We start from the raw sequence: 14,924 nt of genomic DNA on the forward strand, positions 1-14,924 counted from the left end.
ACACACGCGGATCAAGGGCAGTGGTTTTTCTAGGGCGTTCTGTAACTGCTGTTTGCAAGCCCACACGAGAGGGCCGAAGAGGTGGATGGTTGTGTACACGCAGACAAAAGTGTGTGTGTGTGGAAAAGAAATGACTTAAACTGTGCACAAAATAAATGGAAAATTATTGTTGTTCAATTCCCAAGACAGTTGTGCTCACAGATAAATGGGTTGTTCTACTCTGTGTGCTTGAAATGGAGAGCGCCCGGACACCGAGGAAAGTCAATAATCAGTGTTTAAACCACATGTACACACACACACACACATACCCATTAAACCGTAATGAAAGCTAACTGGTTTGTCATGCTTCTGTCTCACAGGGAGTGGAGTCTTGCCCACAGCAGAGGTAGCTTTTGTCCGTACTGTTCCAGCCCAGCTGGTTGTCAGGCGAGAACTGGCTGGAGGACTGCTCTGTCCTCATGCGGCTGCACTGAGAGCTATATATCATGTCTCAAAGAGCTGGAATGTGGGGAAAAATCTAATTGTTCCTTTTTTCTGATTTAATGTTCAGTAGTCCGTCTGGAGCTACAAAATCAATCAACTCTAACAAAGCTTTGCTGACAAAAAAGGTTCTTTAATGCAGTAGATGCAGTCAGAAATACAAACCGGTTCCTGAATGATTGAACAATTTTCTTTAACGTTCAATACTTTTATCAAATGTATTTTTCAAGCTAAAATCCTACATCAGTGTACGTCCCGAGGATACGTACAGCGGCTTTACGCACAGTGGAGTAGTTACATAAAAGCACAAAATGAAGATTGAAGCCGACCAAGCCGCACTTTGATTTGTGAGAGTGCATCAACCAGCATATGAGTCATCTGGGTCAAACATTTAAAAGTCATGAGAAGACTGTTAAAAAGTGCGGCCGTTCTAACCGAAGGGGGGAAAGGTTTCCAGTAGAGAAATATGAGGGCTAAGTGTACTTCAAAAGGAAAGTGCTTTTTCAGATGGTAACAGCCCATTTTTACAATTATTTTCATGTCATATGTATAACTGATTACATTACTATGGCCCAATCCCAATCTCCACCCTAAAGCCTAAGTCAGCACTGAACACTCACAGACTCTAGTGAAGTTAGGCGTGCAGTGCGTGAGTGCGTAAGTGTGTGAGGGCTAAAGGACTGTATAAAAACGAGGGATGGGACTCACTGTCATAACAGCAAACATTGCCTGGAAACAATATAGTAAATAACTGAAATGTTATTGTATTTTTGTGTCCGTATTTTAGCGAAATAGCAAAAGGAATTTTAATTCTTTGCCACTATTCAATTGAAAAACATAAACAAATCTACAAACATGAAGTAAATAACTGAAAACTAATTTGCTATTTTTCCCATCACATCCATGCTTTTATTGTTTATTAAATATTACTTCAATATACAAACATTTGTTTATATTCAGTGGGGCTGGACATCAGTGTTTGTATACGTCATCGAGTTGGCTATGAACTCTGCTTAAGTCCCGCAGGAAAGTCTGCAGATATTCTGACTCACAGGAAGTGTGTAATTTAGCATTGAAAAGTCCGCATCAGAGCTCTCACGCTTTTGATGATTTGACAGTGCACTAAGCACTCAAACACTTACCATGAACAAAGTCTGCAAGTGTGGAAACTGGGATTAGTACCTTGTGATCTTGCATGTTGTCCTGTATCTCATCCACACTCCCCCGCTTCCCAAGGTCTCTTGCAATTCTCCACCACTCCACCAGATGCCCTCACACTCCCCCTCCTTCCCCTATCTAGACACCTGTTCCCTGTTATTATCCGCCATGCAATCACCTGACACTCTCCACCCCACCTGCACACCTGTTGCCACTTACTAATCAGTCTCATGGCATATATATACCACTCTATTTCCTTATCTGTTAAGTTGTCACCACTTGTTCCTGTGAGCTTTCTGCCATACAGATGTGTGTTTGTCTTTTGGACTGTCTTTGTGCCAACCTTCCATCCTCAACAACCTGCCTATAAGCGTTTAATTGGATAATAAATCACTGTTTTGCATCACTCTTTCTGCCACTGTCTGCTGTGGATCCCTTTTCTCCTGCCTCTCTTTGCCAGCTTTGTTCCTAACGGCTACTTCCCGCACACGAACAAATGACACGACAGAACCTTGACTCTTGTGTCGCTCTATTGTCGCTTTAAAGGGAATTGGGCAAAGGACTGATGCAGTGCCATTAGTGTTGCTGAGGTCAAGAAGTTTGGATGGCTTGGAGCGTGTTACATTAACTCTTACAGATGGTGTTAGAGGCACTTAGCCCAGGCCGGGGTCCTCTGAGAGTACCAACAGAACCACCAAATTTGTTCTCCACCCTGCAGCTTGTTTTATGAAATATGACTTCTTACTTCCTGGGATATTTATATTTCATGTGCTCAGAAAAGGGACACAGGAGTGTAATTCACCTTCAATCACCTCTCGTCTTTTTTTCTCTTCCGTTCTGTTCTCTTCCCTTGCTCCATCAAACACGCTTATTAGCTTCTGCGGATAAATGAGCAACAAACAATTTAAATAATTGTGTCCTATTATCTCTAGAGAGAGGAAGCGACTGAGGGAAAGACTGTTTTCTGTGCGTATGAGGTACATACTTTTCATGCATACAGACAACTTGGGGAGGGGCTATTTCTCTGCAGTACAGATATAATAAGCGTACATTCATAGAGATACTGAGAAAGATGGAGATACAGAGGATGTACCAATGTCCATAGGAAGGAAATGGAAATGAATGGAATGATATGGCGAGTGAGCTGCATGAGTAATGAGTCTAATTATGATTTGGGCATCGCAACAGAGCCGCTGCAGAAATGATGGATTCCTTTTCTCTCTGCACCAGTGAAGGACATTGCTCCCCTTCCCATTGTAACCTCTGCGAGTGTGTTTACCAGCACCGCCACACATGCATGTCCAAGTTTTTTCATTTAGCCTTTTTGTCTGCGCGAGTGGCACTTGGTTGTAAAAGCTGTTTGCTGTGGGTAATGGCATGTTAAATGTGTGTGTCCCCAGGGTTAACTGCCAAATTCTGTAGTAAAACTCAGTCAGAGAAAAGCAGCCAGCCTAAGCAGTGCTTCCCCTGCCCGCCTCTTTACTGCTGCTAGATGAGGAGCCGCAGCGCTAACCAGGAAATAAACACAGTACCCTGGAAATGAGATAGTGAGTTTACAACATGAAATGGTAAACGTATATTTAAAGTCCCATTTCCCTGAGGCCTGAGTTTTGAACACACAGAATCAGTATTTAAAGGGGATGTCTCATGATTGCAAATTATTTTCTAATATAACAAGGGAGTTTTATCTTTCGGGACTGCAACACATCTGTATTTCAGGGTAGCACCCCAAGGCAGTCCCTTAAGGAAGTTGCAAAGCAGCAAATTCAACCAATCCCCACGCATCTTCTTTTGCTACTTTGCAATTTTTTCCATGTTAAAACTGTTAGCCGTCCATTGACCAATCAGAGACTGTGTTCCTTACTTTCCCATCGGCTATAGCCTGAGACGATGTAGCCTCTGGGATCACCGGTGAACGTGCCGGGCGTTAAGCGACTTCCCGTCAAGACTTCCTTTTCCGGGTGCTGCGTTGTTCCGGAAAGAGAAAACGTTTTTCTTGTGTTTTACTTTAATTAACGGGTCTTACCTTTGCCGAAATTTCAGCACCGTGATGAAGATTTGTAAGAAGTAATAATACAAGCTTTTAAAATACTTGTTTGTTGAACGGAGGTCTCTGAACGCTGAACGGTTTTCGTGACACAGCGTTAACGGATTGTTAGCTGAACTTACATGCAGATGTCTTTTTATAGAGATTAATAAGAAGCTAAATCGTGGTCAGATGACGCTGATGGGAGCTGGGATGTCATTATGACACATGACGTTCCGCCTGCTTTTGCTCTCCTCACGGACTGTTTTTCTTGCATACGCCGGCAGCAGCCTGCTGATACGTGATTGGTCAGTATTACTCGGACTACAAGCGTAGTTCAAACGAAAACCAGAACCTTCAGGGAAATCCACGTCCCTGCCTACAGATTCTACAATGTAGACTATTCTATGTAGAATCTGTAAATAGAGATTAACTTTCCACCAACCAGAGGCTCTGTTTGAGTCATTGTCGGGGTGCTGGTTTAGCTCAGTGGGTAGAGCAGGCGCCCCATATACAGAGGCTTCAGTCCTCGAACGCAGCGGCCGCAGGTTTGTCTCCCGCCCTTTGCTGCATGTCATCCCCCACTCTCTTCTCTCCATATTTCCTGTCTCTCTTCAGCTGTCCTACACATGAAGTCATTGTACAGTGAGTAATTCCCCTGTCTCTTGTCAGTTCTTTTATTCTGACGCAGAAGCCAAAATAACAAGTAGATCCGCGTAAATGTAATAAAAAACGTGTAGATTCTCAAACATGATCATGCACACAGTGCATTTACTTCAGTTCCCTTCAGTTTTAACATATTTCATTTGGAGTCCTGACAGGGAAATAGACCAGAAGTGACATCGGAAGACAAGCAATTTGCTAAGTCAATAAAGGGCTTTGTTGGAGTGTTTGTCCCAGTCCCTCACAGTTGATGTTTGATGTGTTCAACAGGAAAAACAAGCTTTAAATTCGGCAGCTTCAGCATTTTTGGCTGCAACAAACCTGAAAAAAAAAACCTGCGAAATCCTGGAGGGACTGCCAAGTGAAATGAAATGTTGTATCCAGTGTATGTAGCAAATTAAAGGGCATTTACCTGAAGCTGTTTTGTGGTTTTAGCACATTCAGAGGTCTGTTCATTACACAACAACAATTTAGGAAATCATTTTACCATCTGGGTTCCTGAAACGATAAATACACATCAGCGAATTGAAACTAATCAGCTAAATTGGTATTAATACTTCTGTGGGAAGATGTCTATTTCTCTAAATTGGTGAAGAAACTCACTCAATCATCCATATGCTCTCCTCTTCCTGGCAGGACGGGCGTTGCTGCGTTTGAACGGGGAGAAGCTAGAGAGAATGGGAATCGTCCAGGAGACGCTGAGGCAGGAGGTCCTCCAACAAGTCCTCCAGCTGCAGGTCAGAGAAGAGGTCCGCAACCTGCAGCTCCTTAGCAGAAGTAAGTAACAAGATGCTGTCTGCGATGTTTTCTGTGTGTTTCTACCAGTAATTGTGTAATTAGTAATTTTCGTGAGAGAGAGGAAGATGAAGAAAGTGACAAACATGTGCAGAGCAGCTGCGTGTGGTTAAATTGCGAGGAGGCAGCCTGAGAACATGCAGGCCTGCTGAGACATACGTGGTGTTGGACGTCAAGGTGCAATTGTTAGCGGCTGTGTGTCGTTTTATTGATGGGAGCTCTTGATTTGCTGCCCTGACTCTGAATAACGGCTCCAGTAAACACTTTTATTATCCGGCCATCAATAAAGTGGCTCAGTCAATCACCGCTGACCTGGATTCAGCCGGTGACGTGGCTTGTTTCTTTCGAGGCTGTGTGTGGCGGTTGTTTTCTGTGTTCTTTGATGTCTGAGTCATTAAAGTGAAATATCCACACTATTTACTTTGCTCTAGAACTGGGTCTCTGTAGACTTTCTTTTTTAATCTTACAGCTTTGCAGCATATCGATCAGAGAAAAAACTCACCTTAATTCAAGTGTAGCAAATGTAACTCTTGACTTTTAAACCTAGTAAAGGAAGATTTAATGTATTGAGAGATGAGAAAAGTCTCGTTTTTGTTGTGATTTTATATTCAGAGCCAAATACACTCAGCGTCCTCTAGCTATTTCCCTCAGATTTCCCTTTGGGTACCATAATCTTCAAGATCATGACCTATATTCAGCAGCAGCAGCATCCCGACTGAGTTCATGTCTCGAAAGAGAAATCTGCAGCCTTTTAGAGGAAGTGCTTCATGCTTGTTACTAAGGCTGCACAATTAATCGGATATTAATCCCGATCACGATTTTGGGTTCCTCAAAGTTGAATAATTGAATGACGGGGATATTGGCGTTTAAAATTATTGCTCCACCCGTAAAACTAAAACTCTGCTGCATATCAAATCAAGCGCTCCCTAAAGTAACAGCCACTCCCCCAGGGGGAGATTGAGAGGTTTTGGTTTCATTTTTGGGGGAGCTGGCATTTCAAGCGCCTACTTTGCAGCGGCAGTTTAGGGTGGAAGAGTAAAGAACAGAGAGTGGTGTTTCAGTTCAACGAGTGACCGTGTTAACTGGTGACTTTCAGCGGAATGCGTCTGTGGTTGTCGTAGTTACAGCAGCTGTTGAAAACGGGAAAAGAATATGTTGCTGTCCTTGTGAATGCCTCTTTGATGTTTTTCATTACGAGCTCAAAATATACTTCTCTGTTACTTCTTGTGGTGACGTAAATAAGGAAAAGTAGGCAACAAAAGTCTGTCCTGCCAAGTCTGGGCAGTGTGGAGCTGGCAGTTGGTTTTCAGAACATTCTAAAGACTGCAACCAGCAACTCACGTCAACTTTAGGATGTTGAGGTGAGTTGGGCATCGGCTCGGCAGTGTGCAGCCACCTTTAGAAGTGTTGTTTGTGCAAACGTGTCACGTAGGCTACTAATGCTCTGTCGCGTTTTGAACGCTGCTCGTTGTTACGCTAAAACAGGAAGAGAGCAAGTCTCTCTTTAAACCGAAACAGTGATCCCCCAAAACGGCTCGTCATCGGTTGTTTGGAGGTTTTTCGCGTTTAGGGCAAGTGACGTTAAGCAAGAAAAAGTAATATGCAAAGAGTGCATGAAACCTGCGTCTGCGCCGCAAAGCAACACAACTAACTTGTTCAACCAGCTGAAAAAACACCACAAAGTACAGCATGATGAGTGTGTGAAGGCCGAGAGGAATAACGGCGCTACTCCCTGTTGTTGTCCAGCGTCAAGTCAGACATCCATAACAGCGACGCTGTACCGCACGACTCCCTATCCACCCAACTCCCAAAGACAGACTGAAATTACCCATGATGCACCAATGCAAAGGTACACCAAATTCAAAGAAAAGAACCTTATTTTAAGTCTTAGTTTGATGGAAAGGTTTTAATATTAGCAGGAATGTGGCACACTGACGGGAAAACAGACCTCTGTTGATTTAATTTTGGGTAAAAAGTTTTTTGGTACAATTTTATTTTATTTTTTTCTATAATTTATGATATATTATTCTATAAGATGCACCAAATTCAGGTAAAGAACATAATTTTAAGTCTTACTTTGATGCAAAATTTGTACATGAGCCAAAATTGAACTGAAGGTGTTGCTCTGTTTATTTAAATTTTAAAGTACAAAAAAGAAAATTGCCCTTAAAATCAAAAATAATTGTGATCATTTTGGCCATAACCATGCAGCCCTACTTGTTGCTTTCATTTTTCCCAATGCACCCCCTAGTAATTCAGTGCAAAACATGTCTGGTGATTTTAAATGTTCCCTTATTATTCCTGGAGCACCCTGAAGACAAGCCTTTTTTGGCAAATAAGAAAATAATTGCGTAACCACTTGCAAACTGTCCAATCATCCTTGGCATGAGTGCGTCTGACCGAAAAAGAATATCTTGTTGATTGATGAGCTCTAAAGTTGTTTATGCCATCAACTGATCGTTATGCACTGATGGAAGGGCTCTTACAATCACCAGCTACATTCAAACAAGTAAATGAAGTGGTCTCTGCAATCTGACAGGCTCACACTCTCACTTGAGATCATTCATGCTGCTGAGGTAAATGCTCGACAGAAATGGAAGGAATAGCTCAGTTTGACGCTCATTTTAATCTTTCTTTCGGAGCACCTTTGGGACATGAAAGTGTTTTTGTACACACAACATCGGCGGCGTTTGAAGCCGCAGATTTCGTGAGAGCGATATTAAGCGTATGTGAGATAGAGGAAGATTGAAAGAGGACGACGTTATTTAAAAGATAAGGAACACAGTGCAACAAGTCATATAAATGTGGTGAGGTTTGAGCTGACACAAAGGATCAGCACTGCTAAGCTACTTGCTAACAAAGTCTCTAAAGAGAGTGACATAAGGGAAACATAGACACAAAATGACCTGGTGGCAGGTGCTTTAAACAAGTGGATCACCAGGACACCAAACCTCATTTGTTTTTAGTGCTACTTTATTGTTTCCTCATTATTTTAGCTCATTCCTATCACACACTTAGTACTTTGGTATTTTATGACAAACATGCCAAACAATTATGTTGAATTAATTGGAACTGACTTAAATTGAGAGCAGACTGCATCTGACTGGTAAAGCGACAGAATTCAATTGCTGTTGGACACTTCTATTAATAGAGCAATGCAAATGTAATTTGCCAGTTCAGCAGACTCTGACTCTAAGCTATAAGGGCAAGCTAATTTGGTGGCTGCATGAAACACCTGAAGTTCACAGGGTTGGAGGGCATTCAGAGGTGACGAAGGTAGGACTGGGTGGGAAGAGTCTGAAGGGGTGATGATGGGGGTTGTATCAGGGCTGAGAGTGTGAAGAAGAGTGATGAGGTGGTGATAATTGGGCAGATCGGGGCAGAGGTGATGAAGGTCTGATAGTGGACTTTAACGTCCTGTCATTATCTACAGTAGGACAACTGACACTCATGAACCAGCAGGTTAACCCAGGTATCTGCATCTCAGCCGAAACTTTGAAGCGACTTAAATGAGTGAGATCCATCCCAAAAAAACGATATGGTTATTAGCAGAAAAATGGTAAATCTATGTGGGGAGGATGAACTGTAACAACTTTGGTGATCATAAGGGCCTGTGTCCACTAACAGCGCCAATGTTCCCTACAAAACCAACGCGGCGTTGTCAGCACTCAGCATCCTCATCGCTAAAATGCCCTCGGCATCAGCTGTTTTTTCTCGCTGCGTTCTCAGTTGAAAATAGTTCAACGTTTGGAACGCCGCCACGCTCGTCAATGTCACTTCTCCCTCACCAACCAGTCAAAATCAAGAAGGGGCGGGACTTCTGACATCAACTTTGTCAACAACAATGGCGGAGGAGAAGCTAATGCTTTAGTTTTTTCAGGGATACAATTTCCAGGTGTAGAGCTGCTGCTAATGCCAGGACTCTATTCCTTTCCATTGTTTGTGTTTTCTTTGAAACATTTCCTTGAATGAAAGCAAATATTAATCATACATAGTAATTTAAAACAGGTCACTACCAGGGGGCAGAAGTGCTGCCAGACCCTAGCAACAGAAAACGCCTGTGAGAAGCGATCTGAAATTGAGGTTGTGGACGCTGCCAGCGCAAAAAGTGCCGTTAGTGGACACAGGCCCTAAAGAAGGTCATAGTAATCACTTTTCCATTGAACTATGATAATATGCATTGAATGCATTCCCATGAACATGTTCATGGTCCCCAGAGGCTGAAGCTTGCTAACTTTCTGATCCCTTGACTCTTTCTGTAGCACCACCATGAGTTTGACATTCATGGTTTTGAGTTAAATGCCTCAACAAGTAGCCTATTATCACTATGAGGTTTGGTACAAACATTCATGTTCCTCACAGGAGGATTTGCAACAACTCTGTTAATAGATTTGTCTAGTTTCCATTTTGTCCAATAATTGAGTTTTGAACACATTCCTGCAAAAGTGAAGAAAGTCCCAAACTGTAAATCAACTGGGAATGATGCAAGACAGATGGTTTGTGTTTAGTAGCATAAGAAATTTAAGTATGCTCTTGTGCTAAACTGAGATGGTGAACATGGTTAACAAAATACCAGAAAATATTAGCATGTTAACACGAGTATGTCAGCATGCCGATGTTTGCATTTAGCTCAAAGCACTCTCAGATCTACTAGCATGGCTGCTTGACCTCTGTGGGCCTGGATTGAGAGCAAAACAAGAGGCTGATTTGGGTAGGAAGGTAAAGATGCTGGTGTTTGGAAGGGAAAGTGGTCGATGATAGGTATGGAGTAAGTAATGGCGGCGTGGAAGTGTGAGGGCTAAAGGTGAGAAAGAGAGTAGGACGCCACACTAATGCACCTTGCCCTCATGCTCATTTTTCAAAGCAGTGCTTAAAGCGGGCTGTGGTTCACACTGTTCTCTCTTCAGCCTAACACACAGCTACTCTCCCTGAGCGCTCCTCCCAACACATTAACCATTCTGGTGTGATTTAGTGAAGCCTTGTGTCATTGCGCCTGTCAGGTCTGATTCATCTCCAATGGATCTACCAAAAATTAAATATTGATCTCACAATAACTGTTGAAGAAAAGGATAAAAATGCGAATAAGCCTGAATGTGACGTGAGTTTGTTTCTGATCTGAGCCATGATAGCCGCTTTAACACGACCCTTACAAGCATTTCAGATTAATCACATCAGCAGCTTTGTAAAAGGCTCTCTTCAGTGATTTCTTAAACCCGAAGTGCCCGCGTTTGCTGCTTTTGAAAATAAAATATGCACACAATTAAAAGGATAAATGACAGGAAGGAGCTCAAAGAACATAAAAGAGAAGATTGGGAAATGGAGAGGGAATAATGGCAAGCGTAAAAAAAATGGACACAGAGCTGCAATTTGAGGTGACACGGCTAAAAGAGAGAAATATCAAGGGATGAAATCGACAGATCAGAGATATGGAATAGAGATGAGCAAAGAGGTTAATGAAGGAACATGTATAGTGAAAGAGAGCATGGTCCAATAGCGCTTTCATTCCCTGGCTGTGGGCTCGTACTTAACACTCCGTGCTAATCCGGAGCAGGCTCACTTGACTTGCTCAAAGCTCTGCAGCACATTTCACACATGGAATCACATTACTGTTAAAAATGTTCTCCACACAATAACCAAGAAATGAGAGTATGAAGAAAATTGTCTCAGTGGATGAAAGAGATTTTGTTTCATGGAGTCAATAGAATTTATAATCTCTGTGTTACTGATGTTAAGTTCAGCAATTGGAACGCTTCTAGGAAATGGATTTTACATCAAAATAAATTTGTGTTTCAGGTGCTTTTTCTGCACCAATTTTTCCCGTAAAGGTCATCTTACTCACCATGACCATGCAGCCTGTCAGAACAGCTATATAGTGTTTTACACGACTCTGATGGAAGCTTTCTGAAGTCTGACAAAGTTACCCCGATGATGTCCTCAGGGTTTCCTAGAATGAAGCATTAAAATATATGACAGAAAACTGGCACCACAATCTGTAGGTGTGGAGATGGAAAGATGCGTGGAGATGACGAGTTGCATTATAGGAATTAAAGTATCCAGTGTTTTTTGGAGCTTGACCCACACTACCTCTGCTGAACCTAATTTAATCATTCTTAAGCGGTGTCTCAATTCAGGGGCTGCATCCTTTGAAGGATGCGGTCTACAGAGGATGAGTCATTCATAGCCTGTGTAGGCCGCTAAGGCCTAACTGAAACGAGACGGAGGATTTCCTGTTTGCGTCACCAGCTGTTCCCGGCCTTAACCTTGTGTAACAAACCCAGCTCTTGTAGCCCGGCAACAGGTAGCTAGCGGGCTATCTAGCTATCATAACTAACGTCACATAACCTATTATTTTAATCTGTTTCAATGCCCGTTTTGTTTTTTAATAATTGTATCTCTAGTTATTTGATTGCGTTGGAACCAAAAACTTTGACATTTAAAAGTGTATTCCTCAGCCGCCACAATGAATCTCGGGATACGTTGGGCCGCGAAGGATGTGACTGATGGATCCTCCGTGGCCCAGGAAACGGACGACGCATTTGTCTGTCGCATCTGAAGGAGCCTTAAAATTGGGAAAGTCTTTGACACCTTGCTGTGACGCAATCGGCCTGGGTTTGGGACACGGCTTTGTTTTAATCTGCCTGTTGCAAGTCCTCCAACTTTATGGAAGCATAATACTAAATTACTGGAGTGCCCCTTTAAGGTCAACTATTGTGACCTTTGAGCTTAGGTTTTTTGTTCTCTGAAAGATCAGCGAAGTGACACTGTGTTACACTACAATTCAGGCTTTTTTATCCTTACTTAAACACAATGACTGTCATATATTTGCCAAAACATAGCTTAACACCTGGAACGGTGTTTGAGAAGTTTTGTCGAACATACAATCAATGCTGGGATGCATCAAACTGGCAAACTTTTGGATTCCACTGCTACTCCAACAAACTATTTCACCTCTCCACCTTTCAAGTCTTGAAAGAGTGAAAGAGTCAAGTGTTTGAAACTCAAAACATGCATTGTTTTTATGTTAGTTGTGCGTCAAACTTTGGGAAAAGATTGAGGTCATGGTTAACAAACAACAACAAAGTCACTTACAGTTAAAGTTAATGCAGTGTGGAAATTCAAATCAGAGCATCAAAGCTGAATGCAAATGTACGTATACAGGCCCATCCTCCGCTTCAACCTTCACCGCTATGGTTTTATTGCATTTCACAGCCTGTTTATATTTTCTCTTGAACATAAGTCTTTCATGGTCGGGAAAGCTGCTCCCTTCATATCCTTGTACATGAAACTTGACTTACAGTAGGGCTTGTATCGTCAGAAGGATGGGCTGTGTTATGAGTCGATCTCTGAAAGGTAAGGGTTGTCTTCCACAGCTCTCTCAGGGTAGAGTGAACCATGTTGTTACATCTGGAAAGCTCGGGGAGAGAGGATTCAGATCATAAGCCAGCGGGGGGTCTGCCCTCCTTCTTCTTCTCCTCCTCTCGTTGTTGGTATATCTTTATAATAATCTGTCAGTCTCTCTTCCCAACACATCAAATTTTCATCAAAGTCTCCCTGTTCCTTTGTGTGTAACCATCTGCCATGTTCAAACTCTCATTAGTAATTAGCTGAAACAGGCAACGCGACCTTTGACTCCAGACGTCATGTTGTCAGGAGCACTTTGGTTGCCTTTGGAGACGGCCGTGGTAACCTTGTTTCCCTGAAACGCTCCTGTGATGTTGCCCATCCTGGTAAAGCTTTACTCAGAGCTTCATGTGGCGTCTGCCAGCTGAACTGTTGCTCTGAATTAGAATATGAATGAACTCTGAGCGTGACACAGAGAAAAAAGTAGGAACATGTCAGTTCTCCTCAGCACAAATTTTTTCTCCTCACCCCCTTCCTCTTCCCTCCCGCCTCTCCTCCTCTGCGGCACCTCGGCTCTGACGACTCCATCGGGAGCTCATTTAAAAGGATTTCTATCAGAGAAGCTGTTTCCTCTGTGTGTGTGCAAGCCTCCAGTCGTTGCAATGCTCCTCCGTCCTTCTGTCTCTCTCTGCAGTTTCCTGGTTCAGGTTCATACCAGAGCCGCGTTACATCTGTTTGAGTCTAGAGACAGGTGGCGCGGCGTCTTCCTGGGCTATCAGGAGAGGGGAGCTTAGAGCTGAAATGCCAGCAGTCTGGGAAGAGGAGAGTGTGCCTCCCCGCTGACACTTGGTGTCATTTCGGGATGGAACGAGCTGGCTAGTTGTCAGGGAAACCACCTGGTCGCATCTGTTGTTTTGAGAGAGATAATGACATTCAGAATAAAGTCTAATTATTACACGCTGATTAGCTTAATCTCTTAATTCTGCTCTTTGTTGTGAAGCTGCTATATACCTGCAAAGTGTTGAAATAAAACTATGTATGTATATAAATCTTTGTGTACGTATTTCTCCTTTTATTTTGGGTATAATATTTGTATATATTATAAACCCAGCTGTGCACCTGCCCTGTAACCTTACACTTTTTATGAACTAAAAGTCAGCATTTGAGGATTATCCGCCCTTATTTTGAAAAGTCTTTGTTAATCCCGTTGTGTGTCTATTTTTTGTGTCTTTCTCTCTAACTACATTAGCGACATTGCAGCAATTGTCATGCACTGCCATTATTTTCTAACTTATTCAGTCAGACAGTGTTTTTCATACAAAATGATAAGGTTGTCGCTCTGTGATTGAATACAACGGGATACATGAAAAAAGCCAGCCGCAGTGAATGCAGTAGAGTTTCGGGGAGTAAGGTGCCACATACAGATGCAGGAGGGTTACAAACCCAATACTTGTGCTTCAAAAGGCTCTTAGATGAGACTTTAACCTCTGCTTTTTCTTCCCATGTGACCCCCTCCTCTCTTCTCTCTGCAGCTTCCTTTGGAAACTTCTCTTAGCTCATCCCTGGATCCATTTGGCAGCCCCTCTCCCTCATCCCCCCCCCCCCCCCCCCTTCACAATACATCTCTAGGAGCCACAGAAGAGCTGCTGTCTTCAGATATGTGAGCAGAGAATCGGCGTGTGAAAGGGGACAGGACGAGCCAAGAGACGACATGCCAACACAGTCTGGAGGATTCTCATTCAACACGGCCAAACGTGGTTTACAGACACTGAGACGAGAGACAAAGACCCGCTGAAGGCGGGGAGGCCCACTGTAGCATAGTGATGAGACGTAAGATACACAACACGGGTGATGATGTAGGCCTGTCACTGGTATACGCTTGATCGCAGAAAATCTCCTTTTGTTTCCTGTTTCATTTGGATCGGACTGCTTGGGAAGCACTTGGGTTTGTTTAAGGGTTTTCCTCTCTTTGCTTGGCATTTTAATTTCATCTTCACCTTTGAACCTTCTCAAAGCAGTGGTTCTCAACTGGTCTAGCCTCCGGACCCACCACCACCTCTTTAATGACAAATCCAGACCAACATTTTTCAACCACTCCAATATATTGAATGAAAAATGCAATTTGGAAATGACGGTTTGTCATGAACAGCAGGTGGTAGTGCATAAGAGAAAAGTTTTTCATTTAATTTTTCAACAGAAACAAACTAAGAAAAAGTGCAACATCAATGTGAGTACATTAGGGCTCCTCAAGTTTCAAGAATGTAAATTTAACTGGAGCTGGGATTACCCAATCAGTGGATACATGGAGTGTGAATACTCTACTACTGTACGCACGTCATAGGAAACGTCCTTCAAAATAAAAGCGCAGCATAGACTTTTTTTTTTTTCAAGCACACATCTGCGACCCACTAAAAACAGCTCCGTGACCCATGTTTGGGTCCCGACCCACCAGTTGAGAACC

General features: G+C 42.8%; 1 protein-coding gene across 1 annotated transcript in view; it reads left to right on the plus strand.

The window, feature by feature from the left end:
• samd10b (sterile alpha motif domain containing 10b) overlaps positions 1-14,087 on the plus strand; it is a 52,959-nt gene extending 38,872 nt beyond the window's left edge. Inside the window, exons 4-5 of the mRNA XM_069660601.1 lie at positions 4,964-5,104; positions 13,996-14,087. Of these exons, the coding sequence (XP_069516702.1) occupies positions 4,964-5,104; positions 13,996-14,018 (164 nt within the window). The 3' untranslated portion in view covers positions 14,019-14,087. The remainder of the gene's footprint in view (positions 1-4,963; positions 5,105-13,995) is intronic.
• The last annotated feature ends 837 nt before the right edge of the window (positions 14,088-14,924 follow it).

This window comes from Semicossyphus pulcher, unplaced genomic scaffold (assembly GCF_022749685.1).
Source record: "Semicossyphus pulcher isolate SPU_LCO1_2020_fin unplaced genomic scaffold, fSemPul1.0.p SCAF_13, whole genome shotgun sequence".
In the NCBI taxonomy this organism is placed as follows: Eukaryota; Metazoa; Chordata; class Actinopteri; order Labriformes; family Labridae; genus Semicossyphus; species Semicossyphus pulcher.